Raw genomic sequence first — 24,699 nt, 5'->3', positions numbered from 1 at the left:
CTAAATGCCACAGAAGGTGAAAATAAATAATCACAAGCAGAAAGTCTATACTAAAAAAAATGAATACATTAAACAAGGTTTTTAAAGTGGAAAGCAGAGAGGGTGAGTTATCTGGTTTTGTTGCTGCTGCTGCTGCTGATTTTGAAGTAGTCTTTCATGGGGAACAAAAGGACTAGAATTCAGGGTCTTCTATAGAAGGAATACAGCAATCTTCCCTGGCTCTCAATGAGTGTTGGCTAGAAAGAGGAGATCCTGAACTAATGCTTTATCAAGACAAAACCTAACTTGGACATGATTCAGTCTTTAATTGGATTCAGTTTTTTTTTCCTACATAACTGGCAAAAGAGTTGGTCTCTCCTGAGAAAGACTGCAGCATCTACAGTTTGTACAATGCTCAGCATTCAGTTCTTCAGAAACACCAGGCACATTTAAAGACAGAACCCGACGAGCAACTCCAGAACAGCAGAAGCTTCAGACAGTAGAAACGGGCCCCAGGGTCATCCAGAGAGCAGAGGTGGTAGAAGGAAGAGGCTTTAGTGTGTTCATTCTGTTCAAAAAAAAATCCAAGAACATATGCAAACTAGATGAAAATTACAAATTCCACAAGCCAGTTGAGAACAAGAAAGAATCTGCTGGAGATTCTACAAGTACGTGGCAAACACACTTCTTTGTAGTATGTATGTGAGAAAGAGTAGAAGAGTGTGTGTGTTCAGATGTGTCTGTGTGTGTATATACTTATACACACATTCACATGTTCATATATGCATATGAAGGCTAGAGGACAACTTCGGGTGTCATCCTGAGGTCTCTCATGGGTCTAGACTTCACCAGTTAGGCTAGGGTGGGTGGCCAGTGAGTTCCAGCAATCTTTATGTCTCTGCCTCCCCAGCACTGAGGTTACAAGAGTTCACACCATGCTACATGATTTTACATGGCTTCTAAAACTCAGGTTCTCATGCTTGGCAGGCAAACACCTTACCAACTGAGCTCTCCTGCCAGTCTGGATAAAATCTTAAAGAACGAGAGGCTCATTAAAGGAGTATGGCAAAGTGGGAACCCCTAGAACTCAGGAACACAGAGCCATGGCTGTGGCCCCTGGCTCTGCCTCTCTGTAGCTCGGAGAGCTTTGAGAGCTCATTTCAATTTCCTGAACCTGGATTTCTCCATTTCTCACACAGAACAATGAGACACACTCTGTTTAGTTTCGTCGTGCAGATAAAACTAATAACACACATAAAGGCTTTTTACAAATTACTAATCATTACACAAATGTAAGGTATCATTACTGTAATAGCCTGGCAACAATTCAAAACACGGCATGTCGGCTCCATCACCAGAAGTACGTTATGTCACTAGACAGGTAGTGGCGCGTCCTTGAAGAATCATTACAAAGGGTTTCCACCATAGACAGCTTAGAGACAAAATGATAACAAAACAGTCAGTTCTGCTATTTGGGGCTGGGTAATTCGCTCTATGAGTTATCCCTAGACAGCTGAAAACTCCAAGTTAGATGTTCCCAGTGATCAGTAAACTTTTGGATCAACCCCTTCTTTCCCAGCTGGTGTACACCCATGAAATACAAACTCCTACGAAGCTGTGCCTGGTAAGATATCATGGGCAAGGTAACTCTGAAGCAGGAATATCAAAATGCCTTCCAAAGCCGACAGCAGTAACACTGGAGTTGTTCGGCTTCTCCGCATCACTGCTTCCGTCTATTAGCACCTGTGACGGAGAGTGACAGACTAGCTTGTGCCTATAAGGATGGCTCTGCAGAGCCGCTCAGCTGAAGTGCCCTAGCCTGGAAGGGAAACAAGGTCAGGAGCCCAGCGGGCACAAAGTTCTCAGTCTTGTAGGGAAGATGTCATTCATGCTTAAATAAGGATAAGAAAAGGTAGAGAGTGATGCAAGCGATCCAAGACACGCGGTTAAAGCAATGTAGGGAGTTGTATAAGAGCTGAGCTCATCAGAGCCTTCTGGGCTTAGGTAACAACAGAGTTTGGTCTAGAGAACAGAATTACAGATCCCATGCAAAGGGAAGAATATGAGCAGAGACACAAAACTAAAATTGCAGGATGGGTACAGAACTGAGTTGGTTCTGACATGGGTACCATGGAAATAGAATTTTTTTAAAGAAGTTAACATACGTTTGCTAGATATGATGCTTCATGTGCTTCATATAGATTGTCCCCAGTGGTCCCCCAATAGTCTTCCAAAGCAGATGCAATAACTCTCACTACAACGGTAAAATGAGACTCAGAAGTGAACTAACGTAGCCAAGATCCTTCCGCTGATGCACAGGAGCAGAACTTGGATCCTGTCTTCAACTGAGAATTATCATAAAGAGAGAGGAGGAAGGAGCAGAGGAAGACAGGGGAAACAAAAGAAAAAGGAACCTGGTCCTTCTTGGCCTCATTGGTTCATTATGACCATGCTTCGGCTCCTTCTCAAACTCACCGACAGATGGCAGCAGATCTAAATGTGGTCTGCCAGCAAAGTGTAGTCTGCGTCAGCTCCATCCCACCTGATGCCATTCCCAGTCACTGGAACTCTATTTACTCCTGTGAGATAAACCACATCAGGCAGGCACAGAAGAGCTTCCCTGACGGCAGGCACAGAAGAGCTTCCCTGACGGCAGGCACAGAAGAGCTTCCCTGACCACTTTTGTGCAGAGAGGGAGAGTTGCCATCCGTCCCTTGTCTCTTACACTGTCAGCACCATTCCTTGAGCCTTTAAGTCTATTTTCACTCGCTCTAATTATTAGGTTGTCCGCATGGTCACTCAACTTTTCATATGCACTAATAATGTCTCCTCGGACTTTTAGAGATCAGTGATCAAATGCTATACTTCCTAATTATTTTTTCCTAACCGTAACTGACAGCGATTTAGCATAGCGGTATTGCGTATGAGCGAGCAAGAAGACCAATCAACCATTATTAAATCAAATGTGTATTGCATTTGCTTCGCTTTGATTTCTTCCCAAGGGGGAAACAAAGGAGGCTTGCCAGAAAGTGTTAATGGACTGGAAAAGTTCCGTGCTAATTTACAAGTCCGTGTTCCTGTCGTCTCCTCTGAGGCTCTTCCAACTCTACACAGGGGATAACTGCCTAGCTTCATAGATGAACACTCCATGTCCGCTTTACCTAGAATATGGTAAGAGGCCCCACTGATATGGCAGATAGCTTATCTCTTAAGACCATTCCTCCAGCCTGGTCTACAAGAGCTACTTCCAGGACAGGCTCCAAAACCACAGAGAAACCTTGTCTCGGAAAAAAAAAAAAAAGACCATTCCTGCTCTCTTGGCTATCTGGTTAGAGTTGATCCACATGACCCCCAGACACAAAATTCACAGCTTTCTGCTTTTCCCTGCTGGTTAAAATGTCTTGTCTCACTGAGAGAAACAATTAATAAATGGGGCCTCCTGAAACTGAAAAGCTTCTGTAAAGCAAAGGACATGGTCAACAAGATAAAACTACAGTCTACAGAATGCGAAAAAGATCTTCACCAACCTTACATCAGACAGAGAGCTAATCTCCAATATATACAAAGAACTCAAGAAATTGGTCATCAAAAGATCAAATAATCCAATTAAAAAAAAATGGAGTACAGACCTAAACAGAGAACTCTCAACAGAGAAATTTAAAATGGCTGAAAGACACTTAAGGAAATGCTCAACATCCTTAGTTATCAGAGAAATGTAAATCAAAACAACTTTGAGATTCCATCTAACACCTGTAAGAATGGCCAAGATCAAAAACACTGATGACAACTTATGCTGAAGAGGATGTGGGGTAAAGGGAACACTTCTGCATTGCTGGTGGGTGTGCAAGGTGGTACAGCCCCTTTGGATGTCAGTGTGACAATTTCTCAGAAAATTAGGAAACAGTCTTCCTCAAGACCCAGCAATACCACTTTTGAGTATATATCCAAAGGATGCTCAATCCTGCCACAAGGACATGTGCTCAACTATGTTCATAGCAGCATTATTTGTCATAGCCAGAACCTGGAAAGAACCTAAATGCCCCTTGACTGAAGACTGTACATTTATGCAGAAAAAAATAATGACAGCTTGAAATTTGCAGGAAAATGGATGGAACTAGAAAACATCATTTTGAGTGAGGTAACCCAGACCCAGAAAGACAATTATATGTACTCTCTCATAAGTGGTTTTTAAACATAAAGCAAAAACAAACAAACAAAAAAACAGCCTACAGATCACAATCCCAGAGAATCTAGACAATGATGAGGACCCTAAGAGAGACATACAGGGATCTAATCAACATGGAAAGTAGAAAAAAACAAGATCTTCTGAGTAAACTGGAAGCATGGGGACCTTAGGAGAGGGTTGAAGGGGAGGATAGGGGCAGGGAGGGGAGCAGAGAAAAATGTAGAGCTCAATAAAACCCAATTTTAAAAAAGATGTCTTGTCTCATAGTGTGTAGTATGTAATTTGGCCCTGAACTTTATTACATATTCACTAGACTATGTCTGTTTTGAATAATGGCCCTAGAACCTTAAATCACTTTCTTTTTTAGGCTGTCTGGTGCTAGGTCCTCTGCTCTAATTTCCACCCATCTTCCCCCTTGGAGGCTGTCTAGTCCGTGGTTCTGAATGCCATTTGCATACCCCACACTCCTATCTCCATTTGAGACTGCTATCTCTAATTGGATATCTCTCAAGCAACTCTAATTCAACACTCTACAAGTGGAATTCTTATCTCTCTGCCTTAACCGTAAGCTTGTCACTCAACCCCCTTTTTACATCTCAATAAACAATATCCGTGGCTACCTGGCTGGTCCCTCTTAAATTCCTCATCCTTCATACATGGTCTCACTCCTAAGACCAGTCAACTCCAGCCAGATCTGCTTACTTTTTGCTTTCCATTATCCCTGCCCTAAGCCAATGTTATCTCTATCGTGGGTTACTAAATGGTATTCTAGTGGGCAGGGACTGGGCAAAATGGCTCAGTGGGTAAAGCTGTTTGCTGTGGAACACACGTAAAGGTAGAAGGAGAAAACTGACCTCCAGTGTGGAGTCTCTCTGTATCATGCTTTAATAGTGATAACTCACTTTAAAAAAAACCCTCAAGTCCATGAATATAACATCAGAGTTGAGCTTTGTTTTATTGGTCCATTCAGCAATCTAGGGAGCTTCCACTCTGCCTTAGTCAATGCTCTCAAATGAGCACTGTGAATGAGCACCGTGGGTTCAGACACCAAAGCAAAGTTGCTACCAGAAACGGATGCACAGGGCTGATGAAGCCGAGGCTGCGAGCAATGCGAGGTGGTGAACCCTGTCCGGGAACTCCTCACGGGGCGCTTGACATTAAAGAGGCTGGCAGAGAACTTGCAGGGATCCAGCAGGCAAACACTGGGGACGCAACCTTCTGAGTATGAAGACAGTGATAGGCAAATGCAGCACATTTAGAGAACTGGAGGCAGGCACCGTGCAGAGTACTCTTCACACATCCCTGCAGGGGGTGTGGGCCCGAGAAAGGGTTTCAGCATGGCAGAGACTACCTACTCTTTATGCCAAGTGTCCAGTGTGGGGATCCAACCCAGCGTGGTTCAAGGAACATGATTATCTGTAAGTAGTGACAGTTTATCTGAGGGATAAAATAGAAGTCGGCCAGATTTTGTTTTTTGTTTTGTTTGTTTGTTTGTTTGTTTCAGATAGGGTTTTTCTAGGTAGCCCTGGCTGGCCTGAAACTCACTAGGTAGACTAGGCTGGCCTTGAACTCACAGAGATTAAAAGTGTGGGACTAAAAGCATGGGCCATCACACTTGACTTTGGTCAGACTTGTTTTGTTTTGTTTGTTTGTTTGTTTTTTTAAGGAGGTTGCAAATGATGGTCCAGAGTAGACAGACAGGGCAGCGTGGTTAAGCCCCTAAATCAGAAAGGCTATTGGCATGTTGAGAAACTCACATTAGGCCAGCAAGGACAGAGCTTGGTAAGAGAAGAGAAAAGGCGTCAAGAGCTACAGATGGAAGAGGTCAAGGCCAGGCGCAACCACACGCTAAACACACCAGCGTGCCAGCTCTCCAGGGAGTCTCCCATGGGCTCTTTCAGCTCCCTGCTCCCTGGAGATTAGCCTTGGCCTCTGGTTGACACTATCTTATATCTGAGGAACAACAAGGAAAGCCCTTCCCGCCACCCATCCGTCCTCCACCCAGCCGAAGGCTACCAAGGTGACACCATTCTTCCCTGCCAGGGCTCTGAGACACCACGATTTGCATTCCAATTTGACTTCTTTACGAAGGCTCCAGCCAAAGCTTGGAAATGACTCCCTTCTCTCGCCCTCACCAGCTCTGTTTTCCTTTTTCCCTTCCTCTAGCCCTGTGGAGGGGCAGTTTCTTCCTTGACACCCTGCTCCTTGATGCAGAGAAAAGTCATCCTTAACAGCAGTTTTATTGCCCGGTGATATTAACACAATGAAGGAAATCATTGCTAATTTTTATGAATTATCTCATCATCTGCAACTAATTAACAGCTGCTGCCAGAGAAGGCATTGGGCTTCCCCTCCGAGAGCCTTCACCTCCAGAGCGGCTCTGGTAGCCCTACCCTCAGCATCAGGGAGGACCCCACACTCCTCTCCTCTCTACCCAGCAGCCTCCACACCCAGGTCTGCCTATGCCCAGCCTGAGGAGGCAGCCTGGAGCTGACCCCTACTCTCAGAGGCTGTGGGCTGCCAATGACCAGGATGCTTTAGGTTAGCTGGAAACTTTATTAAAACCCAATCTAAGTGGGCCGCCACGACTCTCTGTCCTCATTACTTTCCTTTGCCCAAACCAGGGCCCTCTGAGCTCTCTGGATGTGCCTATAAACGGAGTGCACAAGCCAACAGCTACAAAGCATTTCATCAGGGGATTGCTCAGACCCAGGTGGGCAGTAAATACACAGAGGGGCCATGGGAAAAGAGAGAGGACAGAACACAGCAGCCCAGGACGGGGGATGACGGGGAGGCAGATGACAGGAGACCCACTGCGGCCTCAAGACAGGAACATCTCAGACCCAACAGGGATGTGGCAGACCCCAGCCAGAAAACGCTGAGGCTTTGAGGGGGGCTGTGCCCTTTGAGTCCCCGTCTCCCCTGCCCCCCCGTCCACTCACACATCTGGGTTTTCTCCCTGCTGTATTCTTCTTGCCTGTACCCTGAGCTCCACTGACACAGTTCCCTCCCTGGCTCCTTCCTCCACCCCCACGCTCCTCTTCTTCTCCCCGGCTTCCTTTCAGTGATTTTATTCTACTACCCAAGGATCCTCTTTTCAAGTCCCCTTTCATGTGGCCAAGCCCCAGGCAGCCACTGGCTGGGTCTCAGATGAAGGCAATGGCTCTGAGGAGGACAGCACTGAAAGCATACAGAGGCCCAAGGCCAAGCCACCCCACCACCGGGTGGCCCTGCTCACAGCAAGCCCAGCAGGCAGGGGGCTCGTGAGGATGTGCCAAGCGCACAGAGGCCTCCTTCTAAAGGTCAAAGGCCTCCCAGCATGGAGCTGCACATAGATGAAAGGTCAAGCACTGGACATCAGTGTTGCAGGGAGGAAGGGAGCCCTGGGACACCACCACCACCACCACCACCACCCCATCCTCTCCATGTCCCCTGACAGATCTCTTCTTCCTCCTTCAGGCGCCTGACACACAGTAACAGTTTCCCTCCTCCCCCAGCCAGCATGATTCAGGTGTTCTGGGATCTATTGCCTACTATGTAACAACCTGTTTCAGCCTTGTCCCTTCCCCTAGTGTCAAAGGCAGTGGGTACTTAGATGCCAGTGGGACAAACCCCAGAGTAGCCCAGCTTGACTGAGAGTCCTCTGAGTTACTAAGCAATGCTTAGTAAGCGCTGTCCTGATTCAGAATCTGGTACACCAAGCATGGTGCCTAGGCAGGCTGAACACTCAAAAGTTCAGATGGAGGATTCTCCACCTCCTCTGGTCCTTCTGAATTCCATCCCACTCCCCAAAGCAGGCCATAGAAGCTAAGATTCCCCTCCTCCCCAGAGTGAGCCGTAGTAACTACATTCCCTGGCCCAAAGAAAACCATAAAACACAGAACAGCCTTTCAGTTCCTTCCTCTCTTAACATCCTTATTCCAGAGGGGCCTGGGGTAGAAGGACAGAACTAGGAAAGCAAGGAGGGCATCAATGAGGGGGAACCCAGGGCAGTGTCGGGGGTTGGCCTGAAAGTCCAGCACGTTATGCTGTCTTTGAGAGGAGAGCCGGACTCTTCTCGGATGCCCAGAGGATAGAAACATGACACTTTGCACCTACATGTCTTAAACCAGCAGTGCCCAATCCATCCCCACCTTTTCTGCTCCGTGAAGCTGGAGAACAAGCTCCAGTTGGCTGAGGAATTTCCACTATCATCTAAGCCTGGTATCCCTGATCCCACCCCAGGGATCCTCCTGGGCTTACTTCAGAGGGCTCTGAAAGCCTGGGGGACTGCTGACAGCTGGGTCCAGTGAGCTGTAAACACTGCGGACGGAACAGTGGGAACCAGCTCCACACTTCACACCCACTCCATGGTCCAGAACAACAAGCTCTCCATCCACTCTGTTCTTGAGATGTTTACTCAAAACATTAGACTTCAGCAGAGGCAGCAGGCAGAGAGGAAGGCTGATCTCCACCTCCTACCCGCTGTGTATCCTTGAGTAGCTTACGCAAGATCTCTGGGCCTCAGCTTTGCCCTCTATAAAACGATGGAAGAAGTAGCAGGGTTAAATCATCTCGAACACAGTGAGCACAAAACAAATATTCCACAAATGTTGCTATTAATATGTAGTCAGTTCTGGTTCTACTAGCTGAAAGTCTAGCCCCAAACCTTTTTTTGCTTTTTAGGGCATTCTCTCTACCCTAACCCTACTCCCTTGACCGCCAAGGACTGGAGCTTTGTAACAGCATCTCCCTGGCTTGGCCTCCTGCACCATCCACCAAGCTCCTGCTTGCTCCATTCTCCTGGCCCTTTCCTTCATGAAAGAGAAGTACCCAGTACATTCAGCAGTGCTAAATAAACAGCAATAATAATATATGTTCAGCCATTAGCCACATAAGTAATCAAAGATCACTGCCATATGATTCCTGCTTAAACATCATTTGGAATCTAATAAATAAGCGACTATAAATAAAGCCAGCGTGCAGACTTGGCCCCTCCGAGCACAGCGGTCTCAGCTCTTATTTTTAGCCTAAGGTGCCTTCCGTGCCGCTCCTGCAGTTCAGTGCTAATTCCCTAGCCTCGCTCACTCGCTCTTTCTCTCTCTCCCTCCTTCCTTTCCCCTCCCTATGTTCCTCTCAAAGGAAATTTGCAGAGGTGGGGGTGGGAGCTACAATACGGTTTCTGTCGTAAAGTTTCACACTGGTTTGGGGCACACTATGGTCCTGTCAGCCTTCGCCCCAGCTCCTGGTCCATGAGGCAGTCAGTAGCCTCAGGGCTCCACGGGGAAACACACCAGAGAGAAGTTTAGTGTAGGGAACAGAACACGGGCTGTGGCTCAAGAAATCCAGTTTAAATCCCCCATGTCCTACCTCTATGCGGGTGCCCTTCGTCTATACCCAAATGCCGGGTCTTATCAAATCCACTCACAGAGGCCGTAATCACTGAGTCATGGAATTTTTAGGAAGTGATGCGCACAGTAGGTGTTCAACAAGTGTGACTGCTACTTCAACTCCTGAATACCGTCTTCCCCAGCCACGCCCACAGCTCATCATTCAATCCAGTCTGGGTGGCAATGGTCTGGGAAGGACAAGAAACTCTCAGTGCCAGCATGCCCACTATCCGTGGACCACTGCGGTGGCCATCACAGCCTAAGCGCTTAGCTTTTCTTCCTTGTTTTTCACAACCCTGCTGTCCTGTGTGTCTGACAACCTTCCCTTTTAACAATTAGAACATGACCCAACACAAAATAATAATATCCTGTTTCCCTGTATCTCCCGAAACGCCTGGCCCCAAACATGACACAGTCATTTTACAAAGTTCCAGGGAACAGAGGGTCAGGCTGGATCAGGCACAGACACCAGGCCTCCTACTGCCTCCCTCCCAGCAGTTGCTTCCTAGAGCACAAGTGGCCCTGTCCCCTCACTGGAAGGATGACAGGCGGAATAAGTGTCTGCCAGGACTCTAGGGAATATTATTTTCTCCAGGCCCTGAAGCAGGAAATAAACACATCACTCCATGCCGAGCCTGGCCAAGTCCACGTGACAGCCTCAGATAACATTCAGCTTGTAGACTACTCTGCTGGTGCCCCGACATGCGAGAAGCGGTGAGATTATTAAATCACTGTGATAAAGCACTTCCTGTTACACAGCACCTTCCTGGCTGTCTCTCGACTGTTGGCATGGGCTCAGTGTCTGTAATGCCACCAACTCATGGGGTGACTCCTATCATGGAGGAAAGAGTTTGGCTCCAGTGGGCTGGGATACCTGGTTCTCAAGCAAAATGAACAAGGTCACTGGGAGTCCACAAAGCGGGCTAAAGTCTGAGCTGCACACAGTTTCCGAGAGTCTTCTACATGGGACACTGTTCACAAGAAGGATTTTCTCTGACCCAGTCCTCTACCTCAGAGGCTAACCATAGCCAGTAGGTAGAATAGAGGCCCTGAAGACGCCCATACTCTGACTTCCTAAGACTGTTTCTTTCCATAGAAAATGGGGCCTCAGATTCCACAGAGGTTGAACTTGCTGACTGAGCCTGAGGTGGAGAGATAACTTGGGGTCACACCCCCAGTTCAGGATAATCTCAGAACTCCATCACCCTGGGCAACACTTCCAGCTGCAGCTGTGGAACTGGAGGTGAGAATAGCTTACCCCACCATTGCCGGCTTTGGACGTGGGGCTCAGCACACTACAAACAGGAAAGGGTCCTTAGCTGATGGCCAGGGGGAAAATGGGAGATCTCCATCCTCCAGCCACAAGGAAGTGACTTCCACCAGCGACCCAAACGAGCAGAAAACAGATGCTTCCGAGAGCCCCCAGGAAGGAACATCTTATCTTCAGCTCAGTAAGACTTCTGAACTCCAGACTGAGATAATAAATTTGTCTTGTTTAGGCTGCTAAATTCATGGTAATTTGTTATGGCAGCAATAGAGAAACTATAGTAATAGCAATAATGCAAGCACTACTGATAACAGCTATTATTTATTGACTTCCTACCGATTGTCAAGCATTCTGCTAGCTGTTTTCCATACGTTATCTCTCACGTAACGCACAACAATCACACAAGGTGAGTTTATTATCCCCTCTTTATAGCAGTCAAACGGAGGCCAAATAATTCAATTTGCACAAGGTCACGCACAAAACTATAATTTAATTCCAGGTCCCTGTGTCAGTCAAGACCACGCCATTTTACTACCTCATAGGGGCCATGCAATTGCTTGCCAGAATTATTGAGCTAAAAGTCATTCCTTGAAAGAAGCATAAGAGCCAGAACTAATATTTACTAAATATTACGATATGCCATATGCTGCTCATGGTACATTACAATGCTCCTCTGAGCTAATACCAATTAATTAATTAGTGATAAGCACTATTATTCCCAGCTTAAGGATGGGAAATTGAGTGTGAGAAAGGTTGGCGTCTTTTCCCTCAATGCACATATGAATGGAATTCGGGAACATGAAGTCAAAACTCTAAGGTCAGACTTGTTCCATATCTGGAACATAAAACTTGAATGTAAACTCCACGCTGTCCCACAGGATCGTCCTTGTGGCTTCATGCCAAGAAGAATGACGATTCGGAACCCAGCAGGAAGCAAGCATGAACACAAAATCTCCAGGAGCAGGTGGGCCCTGGCTCCCCGCTCTGCTCGGGCCTCTCACAGGTGCCTCCTCATTTTCTGGAAGGTCATCCCCGTGACAGCCAAGAGAGAGGTTGATTAAATAAAAGGAACGCTCTGAAGGTGGCAACACAGAGATCATTTCAAAACCCTACTTCATCTCCACCAATGGCACTGATTGCCACTTAACCTCATTTCCTTTAGAACTCTTAAGTCTCCCCATCAGCTCCAATTAGCATTCGCCTGCCCTTGCCACACGATGGGGCCTTTACGTTTTCCAGCCTCTCCATGCAGTGAGGAAGTACAGGAGGCTGCCTTACCTCTGGGTTTCCTTTTCTCTGGGCTATTGGCCTTAGATTCTGGGGTGGCTGCCCCAGATATTTGGGCACACCCATTGCAAGCCTCCAGCAACACAAGCTGATGGCTGGCGTCTCGTGGGAGCAGCCCCTACTGGCGGCTTCTTATAGAGGCCCCTGGGGCTGTATACGTCCCTTTTCTGTCATCTCTGGGAAAATCCCTGTTATTTCCTCTGAGCTGAAAGCTCAAAGTCTCATGAAGTTAGATCCCTGCCCCTGAGGGAAATTTATGAGCATTGCTAGCTAAGTGGCACCCCCTCCCTTTTCTGTGTCACTCTGTGCTCAAAAGCCCATGTCCCATACATGGAAATTCATAGGTGAGAGGGAGCCACAGACTTCCTATAAGGAACGCCCCACTCCTACAACATCTGGATCCCTAACAATGATGTACCAAGACCCAGGAGTAACCTATTGTCAAAGAGCAGCCTCTGCCTGTGGACTGGGAGCAAAGTCAGTGGGGCAGGAGCCAGAGAGCCCGAGGTTCACAGTACAGGTAAAGTTCTGACTCAACTTGCTTTCTTGCCTTTCTTTTCTTTTTTTCTTTTGGTTTTGGTTTTGTTTTTCCAAGACAGGGTTTCTCTGTGGCTTTGGAGCCTGACTTGGAGCCAGCTCCTGTAGGCCAGGCTGGAGCTAGCTCTTTTAGACCAGAACTCACAAAGATCCTCCTGCTTCTGCTTCCTAAGAGTTGGGATTAAAGGCGTGCACCACCGCTTCCTGGCTCACTCGGCTTTCCTAACCCAAAGACTATGCAGCTAGGGCTGAGTGGGACTAAGCCGATTAGAAGAAGACAAGAAGAGGGCTCTGGTTTGGGGTGTCACAACCTAATCTGGAAGGAGGAAAGAGAAGACAATACCTTTTGGGCGGAGGGTGCAATACTTCAGCTCTCACAGGTGCCATCCCCAAGACGAGCACCAGGCCTGTCGTGCAAGGTCCCAAGGACTAGGACTAGAAGAGTGGACCCAGGGAAGCAGAGGAAGAAAACCCAATAGTCATCACTAATCAGTGCCTTCGTGGGTTATACTGGGGTGCCTGCCACCATTTAGATTTTGTGAACGTAAGCACAGGCAGGCAGCCATGACTGGTGTGGGCTTCTGGCCAACAGGAGGCAGGCACCTGGCCAACAGCAGCCGTGTCAGCTAGAGGCTGGAAGCCTGTGACACAGTCCCAGCTGGGACACCAGGGCTGGGTTCAGGCCTCTAGGTTCTTGGAAGACTAAGATAAGTAAGGCCTGGTTGCAGTCTTGAGGAGCCTGGCACAGCCAGGATACCAAGGCAAGCACTAGAACTCAGCCACAGTGGAGATGTGTGAACTCCAGGGGCCACACTGGTCGGGTCGGGGTAGGTTATACACCAAGAGCCTAGTGTTTGAATCTCAGGGACAAAGTACCATCCTCAGCAAAGGCTCACACTGATGCTAAGTCACTTACAGGCTGGTTCAGGCTCCTTCAGAGCAGGATCAAGAATAACCCCAAGGCCTGGGTATGATTACAAAGCACGAGAAACAGGGATATCAAGAAAGCCAATGGTGTCAGTGTACCTTCTAGGTGATGGAGGAGGTCTTGTTAAGTGGGGCCTCAAGTCTGTGCCTCCCAAAGGCTCTCGATGCTGAAGCTCCTTTGGAGTCTCCCTTATGTTTGCATTATTCATTCAGAAGATACTTTGTGAGCATCTACTATGCTCTATATATTTGTTATCTTCAGTACTGGGAAAGCATCAGAGAATAAAACAAAGAAGTTTTCTTCACAGGAAGATTCAGACAAGAAGAAAAAAAGAAAGAGAATCAGATGTGAGATGTGCTCTAGAAAAAGTTAAGTAAAGAAGAATAGAAAGTGTTGGGGACAGGAAAGGACGGAGAGAATGGACAGGTATGGCTGTCCCCGCAAGAATGAATCCAGAGTGCTCTCTGCAGAGGGAAGAGCATGTACAAAGATCGTAAGGTGGAAACATGTTGGGCATGGAAAGGAAAGATGCTCAGGGGCAGGGCTGGGATGCTGTGAGCAGCAGGCAGGCTGTCAGAGATGAAGACATAAGTAAACAGAAGAGCGGCAATCCCTGGAGAGCCTCAGGTGGCTATCAGGAGGATTAGTCCTTTGCTCTGACAAGAAGCCAGTGGAGGGCAAGGGCAGGGACCCAACTTCTATTTTAAAACAGTTGCTCTTGCTGCCCTTTCTTTTAGGTCAATAGGTTAGTTAAAGGACAATCGGGAAACAAGGGAGATGGTTCTGCAGCAGTGTGGGGAGAAGACAGTGTGGCTCAGAACAGGGAAGGGACATCTGAGCTGGCGTAGTTGTCAGTGTGTACTAGCTGAACTTGGGAAGCTGAACCAACAGGACTTGATGGCAAGGCGATGGAGCTGGAGGCCGATGGGATGAAGGATGGCTCCAAGGTTTGGAGTCCAAGTCAAATAGAAACGACAGAGTAAGGGAGTGAGGTTTGCATACATTTTTTTCTGTGTGTGGTATATGCATGAGCGTTCTGGTGCATGCATCTGTGCACACTTTGTGGAGATCAGAGGAGGACACTGGGGGTCTTCTCCTATCACTGCTCTACCCTAAGACTTAAGACAGGGTCCCTCACTGAACCAGAAACTCTGCTTTTTGGCTTGGCAATCTCCCAGGATCCACCTGTCCTACAAGGCTGGGGTTTAGAGGGGCATGTAACCAGGCCATACTTTTTACCTGGATGTTGAGAATCTGAGCTCAACAAGGCCCCATGCTTACACAGCAAGCACTCATAGTCATCTTGTTATCCCTAACATTACCATTATGAGTGGAGAAGCCATAGCAATAGCAAGCCAGAAGGTGACGATTGAGATTTGAACTGCAGACATGCCTCTCTTGAGTCTGTGTTGTCACCCATGTGAAGACGACAAGCATATAGCTGCATAAATACGTTACAGAATGCACTCACGGCTGGAGACCAGATTATCTACATGGCAGTACATAAGATCATCTGGTCGTGCAGTGGATACAGAGGACACCCAAGGTCAAAACTCTGAGAACAGAGCCATATTTGGAGATGACAAGAAAAAAGGGAGAGGGAGCCATTGAGATAACTCAGTAGGTAAGGGTGCCTGTCACCAAGTCTGACAACCGAGTTTGATTATGAGTACTATCGATAAGAAGAGGGGAGAGAAAGCAGAAAGGGCTTGAATAAGCAGCTTTACACAGTGCTCCTGTAAAGGGAAAGGGAAAACTCAAGGGGGCATGGACAGCTAAAGAGGGACAGGAGTCAAAGGAAGATCTGCCATCTGGTGTGAATGACACTTGAGGGCACAAAGACAGAGATCATCTCCACGGGATGCTTCTAGGCTCCTGGTGTGGACAGAATTCAAATAAGATGGTGGGAAACGTTCGTATAAAGCAGGTGGGTGAGTACTAAGAAAGACAGTGCCATGCTGTGTGAGCAGGTGAGCGCGTGCACAAGGCACCCTGAGAATTCCAGAAGCCAGAGCTCCCCAAACCGGGCGAGGGTCTCACCTCCCTAAACAGAGAGCATGAAAAGCTGGAATGAGATAGGATAGAGGAATGGAGAAGGGTGTTCCAAGCAGGGAAAGGCTAAGAGACAGGGCCCAGCTGACCCAGGGGTGGTATTAATAGGAGAAACCACTTTCTTAGCGCTCGCAAGCCCCTGATGTTGTCCTAAGAGCTTGCTGAGGAGAAGCTTGCCATAATCTCACCAGCACATGAAACTGGGTCTCGGATTCCATGTTGTGGAGAGAGACGGGAAGGCACCAAGAAGTTACACGACACGCTTGTCCAGGATCAGACAACTCTGAAAGCAAAGGGCTCAGAGTCGCAGCTAGGCAGCCTGGTTCCAGAGCCCATGCTCTGAGCTAACCTCCACACTGCCAGATAGCTCTAGAAGCCAATCTTAGAGTCACCCCTGACACAACTGACTCCATTTTTCCTTTGTTCTCCAGGCACCAACCACAGTGAAACTATCATATAAGGCACCTGGGTATATCCAGGTGGAAGGGACTGAGAAAAGGGAAGTACATGAGGGATCTTGGGGTGACTGTCCCAGAGAACTGACCAGGACTGATAAGATGTCACCACCTGAAATACAGGAGGAAAGGAACGTAACAGGCTGTGGCAACACCTGCCACCCTGAGATAGTTGTCCAGGGCAAAGCACCTCTCATCTGAAGTGGTCATACCGACAGACATTCTCAAGCATGGCTGAACACTAGACTCTTCCGTGACACCTCCGGGAACCAGCAGAGGAGTGCTGTCTGCAGACTAGAGAACTGTGAATGCCAGTGCCTGCAAAGCCAAACCTGGATTAGCCTGGGTTCTCTCCACAATCCTCATTATCAGGGTGGGCTAAAAGGATGCCACGGGCTCAGTCCACTAGGAGCTGACCAGCCACCACATGGGAGGAAACACACACCTACAAGAGGGGCTGCTGGGAAGCCTGTTAGCTTGTCTGCGGTACCCTGATGACCTGTGCTCCCCAGCACCTCCCATAAGCCCTGCAGGGAATGCATGCCTGCTTAGTCAGACTAATGAGAGCTAAGTGCGACCGCGGTCTTGCCTGTAGCTGAGCCGCAAGGCTGTGAGTGGGATGTTCAGGTTCTGCCGATGTATACCAGTGTATCCCACCCACTCAGACTCACACACAAGCACTTAGCCGAGATCCAACAGCCGCTTCTCCCACCCACCACACTGGACATGCCCAGAGAGGCCGGACTATATCACAAAACCAAAAGATCTGCTTACTATCACGCCTTCCCAAGCAACTGGAGCCAAACAGGGTCATGGCTTTAATTAGGTAGGTGGCTGTCTCAATTTAAGCTCTTGTTAATGGTTATTAATGAAACAGAAGTGTCTTCCCATGTGAATATGAAACCAAAGGCTAACGAAACTGTCACACCCTAGATGGCTAGAGGTCCTAGGGGTAACAGGTCCAATCCCCAGTTTGATGCTGAAACCCCTGTCATGCCCCTCGATGGTCACCTGGAAAGCCATTCCACCTGCCAAAGAGACATTTTCTCAAAATATGGAAACAAAATTATCTCTCTATAGTTTTTACAACCTGGCCCCCTTTCCCACAAATACATTGTGCAAATGACTCACTCCACATCTTAGGACTCCGTAAGTCATTCATTCCATGGAACTGGAAACAGGTTTTTGAAATTCTGGCAATGTTCTTTCAGTACCATGCCACTCCCTGCTCAACCCACTGGTCCCCTCATCAGACAGGCCTGGACCTTGCTTGCTACATCCAACTGAGGAGTGAATATCATCACCGAAGGGGGAAAAAAGAACCCCAGGGAAGCCAGGCCATTCTAGTGCATAGGCAGCCACACATCAAAGAGATACAGAAATTAACTCCATCATCTAGAATTCACAGTTACAGAATCCGGGCCCTATTGTCTCACCTCTGTGTCCTTGCAATGTGACCTTCGCCAACACCCACCCCCTCCAAAGACTCATCACAGATGCTGAAAACCAACAGAGAAGACCGACCTACTAACGGTCACTTCCATGATCTGCCTACTCCTTGGTGAGGTCCAGACACCAGCATTCTGGCCTCTGGAAGCTTCAGCTCTTGGCCACAGAAAATGTGCTGCCAACAGGCCATTCCAGACTGTGACACCTCGGATTCTGCTCAGTTCACATCCACTGGCTGTAACTACTTACCTCAATAGAACCCTGGGCAAGTCACAAGTCCTGAGAACACTGAGCTCTTCCTCACACCATTGCCCCCTTCTGTCTGTATCATAGAAACTAAGCTAACACATCAGAACATTCTATTCACTGCAAACCACGGCCCTGATGTCACCAAGAGTTTGGGAGTTGTGTCATCTTTGAGCACACAGGCCATGCTGGCCTAAACAGTTTTTCAACTCCTGCCAGCCTCCCGTATCCTCCCCAACATGCATCCGTCCAGAGTGGAGCACAGGGAGTCAGTCAGCTGAATGCACAGGCATTTGCGGACACACATGCATATTATGGAGGCAAAAATATTCATTTTATGTATTGGCTACTTGCCTTGTTACTGTGGCCACATAAATAGTAGGAAGCAACTTAAGGAACAAAGGGTTCCTTTTGGCTCCCAGTTGAAGAGGATGCAGTCCATCACAGCAGCAAGAGTTCAAAGCAGTGGGGCACACTGCATCCACAGTCAGGAAATGAGAGAGGGCAGGAAGTGGGGCTTGGCTGAAAGACCTCTAGGCCCTCACTCAGTTGTCTTCCCCCATTCTCCAGTGAGGCGCCACTTCCTAAAGGTGCCATAACCTTCTCAAACAGCATCACCAGCTGGGGAGCAAACGTTCACACACACTCTGGGGACATTTCCACATTCAAACTACAACACTTTCTTAATTGCATGTCGTATAGGCGACCAGCAAAATGGGATGCCACGCTTGAGCACTGACTCATCCTGGGAAGAGGACCTTTGGAAAACTGAAAGGCTGGCTCACGATTCAAAGTTTGCCACAGATAATTCATTTAGCAGGTGGTAGGTGAATCTTGTCCCGTAGGCCAGGCACCGTGCTAGACCTTGAGAGAAAAAGTATGAGTAAGATAGTCGCAGACTCCGCAGAGATGCTCACCAGAGAAGAGATTGTGTCCCAGAGATGTCCCTGTATGCCATCTCTAGGTGACATACGGGGGCGGGGGGATGGTCATCAATTTCTATTTGCCATCCTTGTGAAAGAGCAATTGATTATCTATCAAGTTAATTCAATTTGGAATAAAGATGAATGCTGCACGCTGATCAAAATTTCATAAATCAAATCCTGTGATAACATTACAAGGGGAGCCCACTACTCAAAAATCCCCACGGTGAATCTTCTACAAGGCTAAGAAATCAACAGTAGATTTGAGTCTCAGTGCGTCCAATAGATGTAATACACAGCCACTGAGATCAGAAGCCAGGGGTTTCATTCTTCCCACTTGTCTCTCCCAATTCTCCTATTAGCTTCATCTTTATAGCATTTGAATGCTCTAGGTTGGGCATTCTCTGCAAAGGACTGGAGCTCATTGGAGGAAATCAACTAAGTAAAAAATTGGAGGTGTAAAGTGCTTGGGGGTCCTAGTGAGGCTGAATGTCAAATAAATCTGAGCCCCGCTGCTTTGCTGAGTAGGGAAGCCTTAGACAAACAGAGGTTCAGTTGCTGCCTTAACCTGTGCTGCATCCAATGCCACCCATGCTGAGCGAGACTTCCATCAGCATCAGGACCGAACCTCTGAAGTCCCCGCTGGTTTCCTCATCTGCCAGCTAGCCTTTGATAACTCACTGGGGATAAAAATGCCAGTGCAAAGCGAGAGACTATACAAGCCATAATTATTCATCTTTCAATATTTTTAAACCTGAAATAACACAATACATCGGCAGGGACCGCTCTGATTCCAGGAGATCCCTGAGGAAAGGATTTGCACATAAAGTGATATTTCAGTCAAAGGTGACAGAGGAGGGCGAGGAAGAAGAGGAGGAGAAGGAGAAACAACAGAAGGAAGAGGCAGAGGAGCAGGAGGAGGAGCAAAAGGAGGAGGCAGCAGAAGAGAAGGAGTTTTCCAAGCCATGAGGATGGGAAGAACAGTGCTCCCATAGGGTCCGGGCACAGGCAGAACATGGTAAGTCTCCCCACACACTTGGATTTGGTTACCCAGTGTGCCTACAGTGCAGCATGGAAGGAATAGCCAAGGCAAGCTAGCACTAACCAGTTAATAAGAACTTAGCGTCCGGTGCAGCAGAGATTAAGGACATTAACTAGCATTAGGGAAAATGAAGAGAAAATGATACGTGGTACTGAAGTTGACTATGCTGCCCGGTGGCTAAAGGTCACAAAAAAAAAATAGTCAAAACCACTAGGCTCTCAGGCCAGGCCAACCACATATAACCATGTGACCTTGGCCACATCACTTCATCCGCAAAAATGAGCAGGTTAGATAATGGATCCTCATCATCTGTTATAGCAAGATCCAGCAGCCATGACCCTTTAAGTTGCAGGGATGGGAGCAGTTTGGGGGCATTTATTTACCTGTGATTCCCCAGTCATCACTCAGAGGACCCAGAGGGACAGAAGCAAAATCAAAAACATTTTCGGAAGATGGATGACTGAAGGGGTCTGAGACACAGGTGAGAGGTTGGGAAATTTATGCGGATAGCCTTACAGCCATAAATAAAATCCCTTTCTCTTACCCAAAACTTCATTCGGGGGTGGGGGTGGGGCAAACAGCAGACACACTAATAGACAGTTTGGCTGTATCTCCCGCCCTGTGCCTCACTTGAATGAAAAACAGCCATCACGAGGCAGGGTAATGGGTTCGGTCGCCTCTTTACAAACATCCATATTGTCACCAGCGACAAGTGGGGTGAGGATGGAACTGACTGGACAATTTATTCCCTGTCCCTGTATTCAGTCCAGCTCTGACAGCTATCTCTTCTGAAGATACAGGAAATGGGGAGGGCCCTGGAAAAAGACCCAGAGAAGCTCACCAGGTGGTAGTGGTGACCCCTGAGAAGGTGAGGGGAATAGTGGCCCCTCCCCTTTCTGTGAACCCCTCAGAGACCTGGTAACCTCAGCACTGCCGCAACCCAGCCATGTGCCAGGCTGCCTGGCATGAAGCACAGCTACCCATATTTTCTTGACCTACTTCTCCTCCCAGTCCTGCCCTACTCCTTCTACTTCCCCTCCGGGTCTGTGTAATTAGCACCTCGCCACCGGAAACCATCAGGGACTTTTACAAGGCTTCTAACTCCAAGATAACCAAGGAGACAAGAAAACCGGCCCTGGCAGCCTCTCTCTCTCTCTCTCTCTCTCTCTCTCAGAGATCAAGCACACTTTGACCTTGACGGATGGTGGGATCTGTGTGAGAAGAAGACTACCATGAATCAAAACTGGGGTCTCGACAGAGTCAGACCAGCATTGTTCAGTGGGTGGGGGGGGGTGGGAGGGAGCCTGTAGGGACCTCCGTCAAAGCCCTCTTACTAACCTAGCAACCAAGCCAGAGACCTGTGGACTCCGGTGTCTGCTTCCTTCTTCCAGAGAACCCGTGCCCAGAGAGGCAAGGTGGGGGAGGGGGTCGTAATTCTGGCTCAGTTCTTTTCTGCTTCCCATTAGTGACAAACGGAAATTGATGGGCTCTGGCTTTATCTGCTCATTTGGTGATGGTGGCGGTGGGGACCTTGCATCAAACACTAGATAACTGTAGGCATCTTATAAATTAAGCATCTTAAGGATATGAACCATTTTGCATCGTCACTAAGCGGAATTAAATTAGCTTTTGTAGTTTCTATAGAAATGAATGAGGAAGGGGGAGGGAAGGTCTTGCTTTTAACGTCTTTTTTAAAACAAGCAGAACAAGGAGTTGTGCGCAGGGTGAGGAGAGAATTAGATCACCTGTCTACATTTGAGACTTCACTCAGCAGCCGCTGCATTAGCTTGGAGAAATATGCCCATGAGGTGACACGGAGCAGCTGGAGCACCTGCAGGCTCAGCCTCCGGCAGGCTATGCCTGACCTGACTGTGGTCTGAGCTATCCATGATCCTGGGCATCTTGACCATCACCAGTCCTTGTGATGGGAAAGGCTCTCCCGCCAAGCATCAAGCCATCTTTTTCTATATCAGCCACCAGCCTTTTGGTTTCACGTTGAAGATCCAGGTCCTGCTGGGCATGGTGATGCACCCCTTTAATCCTAGTACTCGGGAGGCAGAACCAGGCAGATCTCTGTAAGCTCAAGGCCAGCCTGGTCCACATAGTGAATTCCAGGCCAGACAGGGTTATATAGTGAGACATTGTCTCAAAAGAAAAGACCCTGTTGTGAGCAAAGCAACCACTCTGCTCCACCCACCTCCAGTCTGGGATGAAGGACTCATGGTTATCTGGCTGCAAAACCTTCCCTGGGAAATGATCATCTAACCTAAGAATGAAGGACTTGCTCTTAGGAGGGTCTTCCTCGGCCCACAAGAATTTGGACGTCTCATTCCACACTGACCCATGTTTCACATACTCATGTGGACATGCCTAACCTCTGACACCCTCCCTCCCGCCTACTACCCAGGTCCTCTGCGTGGGACCATCTCGTGGTTGGTGCTGCTTCTTGCTGGAGTAGATGGTGCCCTCATCCCCACCAGCAGGGCTGTGTCTCCAGGTCCCAAGAGCTACGGTGCCTTGGCTCCCAGTGGTCTAGGCTTACTTGCTTGTTGCAGGGGAGGAGGCGTCAGGTTTCCCAGGACCTGCCTGCCAAGAGTAGAGGTGCCAGGGGTGTAAGTCACAACCCTGCTTGTCCACAGCACTAAGGACAAAGAAGAGATTGAAGTGGCCCTGTCACCCCGCTCAGAGCCAGGCTATGGTCAGCAGATAACAACTCAAGACCCTTCCCAGCAGGCTGGGCAGAAAACACCAAGCAAACACTGGACTTCATTCAAATTGCCAAAGACAATTTTAACACCATCTTTTAGATTCTTCTTAGACCAATCAGAATAAAGGGGCAACTGCTTCTCTCCAGCCCTGGATTTGGAATCCCCGTAGTCATTTTCAATCTCCTTCATCACTAACAGCTGCCCCTTCACACGCAGACTGAATCTGTCATGATTTATACCAGGGAGTAAGCAGCATTTTATTCTAGACACTGATGGAGCCTGGCAGGAAGAACAGATGGGAGACACCAGTCTGTTCCTACCACATCCACATCTGTGTCCACCTCTGCCTTCACCACCTCCACGTCTGCCACAGCCACACTTCGGGAGGTGAGGGAAACGTCCCACAGAGCCTGTGAAATATAAAGATATTTCCTCTATGTCCAGTTAGGGTAGCAATGAGACTGTCACCCAGAGCCAGACTGTACTTACCGATCCTCAGGGAGTGTGGGCTACAGGCAACCATCACGAGCCACGCGGGAAGCAGCACCAAAGGCGCGGAGACACGGGGCATCTTCTATAACTCCTCATGGAGCCCTCTGCTGGTCTGGGCATGACATAACGCTGTGAGGGAGTGGAGGAAGCATGTGAGTCCTACACAAGCTAGGTAGCCACCTAGTCCATCCCAGTGACAGAGGCTCCGGAGAGCACCCGAGGGCCTCAGTGGGGAAAGCTGATAGTCCCTCCAGGAGAACATCTGGCAGCATCCATGAGGGAACTGCAGGCAGAGCCGTGGAACTGGGGGTCTTTGGCTCTCCTACACTCACCAGGGATCAAAGAAGGCCCCTGATGCACATAAGGCAGGCTGCTCTAACAGGCTGTGGGATCCATGCTACCTCTCTTTCTCTCCAAAATCTCTAGTTAAGAATCAAGATCTTCATTCTGTCTTAAGGCATAGAAGCCGTGGATATGCAGAAGAGGAGGCACGAGGAGGGTTATTCTGAAGCACACGGGATGGGTCCAAGTACAGCTCTCCCACCTGCCACCTGTGTGGTCTTCACAAGGCTCCTCTTTGTCTCAATGTGGCTTCCTTGGTTGTATAAGCGGTGTTAATTCCCTCCTGGTGGAGCTGGTCTGAGGACCAAGATAACACAGGGAAAGCTACCTTATGTAAAGCTTGCCCTAGATGAAGGAGTACATGCATGCCAGTTCCTCCATGGCTGGGTTGGGAGACATTTCCTCCCAGCAAAGAGATGGCAGAGGTACACACCCCAGCCCAATACACAGTTTTTGCACCTGCTTCATCTACAGATGCTAAGCCCTTCTCACGTGCTCCCTCCATCTCCTCACCTACCTCATATCAAAGTCAGAGCTGTCAAGGTGGCTGCTCCTCCCCAAGGCAGCAGAGCCACTAACCCTCCCTTGACCTCTCGATTACTCTAAGACTTGGCATCTGTGCCAAGCCAGTTCTGCCTCACAACTAAGATGAAAGTGGGGGCCCTGAGAACCTGCGTATTTAATCCTGGGTGCTCCAGGAAAGAAAAAAAATATTAAAATGTTTTCCCCTCCCTCCCCATAGAAAATCAACAGAAAACCAGTCAAAAGCCTTTGACAGATACTTCACCAACTAATAAAATCAATGGCCTATCTACTTTGGAAAAGATGCTCAGATCCACCGGCATCAAGGAAGCACATTTTGAGGCACAGCATTTACAAAGTGTTAGCAAGAACATGAAGCAACTAGGTCTCTCACACACCATGACAGGACATAAATCATGCAAATGCTTTGGAGAACTGGTCTACCCGAGCTTTCCAAAAATACTCACAAACCAGTGACCCCACTCCTTGATATTTCTCCAACAGAAGTGCATGGATGCTCACCAAAGACATATCCTAGAAGTTCACAGTGGCATTCTTGATATTTTCCCAAACTGGAAGCTGCCCGAGTGTGCAGCAGCAGAACGGAGAAATATACTGTACGATCACACGACACAGTGTGATAAAGGCATGGACATGAATAACCAACTACTGCATGGCACAGCACAAGAACTGTCATTAACGCAACACAGAGAAAAGGATGTCAGGCGCAAAACTGTATACAGCATGACTCTATAGTGCAAAACCAAACAAAAGTGTTCTGCAATCAGAAGTTAGTCAGTGGAAAAAATGTCACCAAAATGATGGGTTAGAAGCAAGCAGCATACTTAATCTTATCTGTGGTTTAAAATTAACACTGACAGAAAACAGCTTCTCAGTAAGGTGAGTAACGAAGAG

The 24,699-nt window shown here is 48.1% G+C and overlaps 1 protein-coding gene across 3 annotated transcripts in view; it reads right to left on the bottom strand.

The window, feature by feature from the left end:
* Grik4 (glutamate ionotropic receptor kainate type subunit 4) overlaps positions 1–24,699 on the bottom strand; it is a 431,671-nt gene that overhangs the window by 269,516 nt on the left and 137,456 nt on the right. For all 3 annotated transcript variants that reach the window (XM_075966267.1, XM_075966270.1, XM_075966269.1), the window contains one exon: positions 22,918–23,049. In XM_075966267.1, the coding sequence (XP_075822382.1) occupies positions 22,918–22,999 (82 nt within the window). In that variant the 5' untranslated portion in view covers positions 23,000–23,049. The remainder of the gene's footprint in view (positions 1–22,917; positions 23,050–24,699) is intronic.

Source organism: Microtus pennsylvanicus, chromosome 3 (genome assembly GCF_037038515.1).
Source record: "Microtus pennsylvanicus isolate mMicPen1 chromosome 3, mMicPen1.hap1, whole genome shotgun sequence".
Taxonomy (NCBI): domain Eukaryota; kingdom Metazoa; phylum Chordata; class Mammalia; order Rodentia; family Cricetidae; genus Microtus; species Microtus pennsylvanicus.
This window is presented reverse-complemented; position numbering and strand designations above follow the sequence as displayed.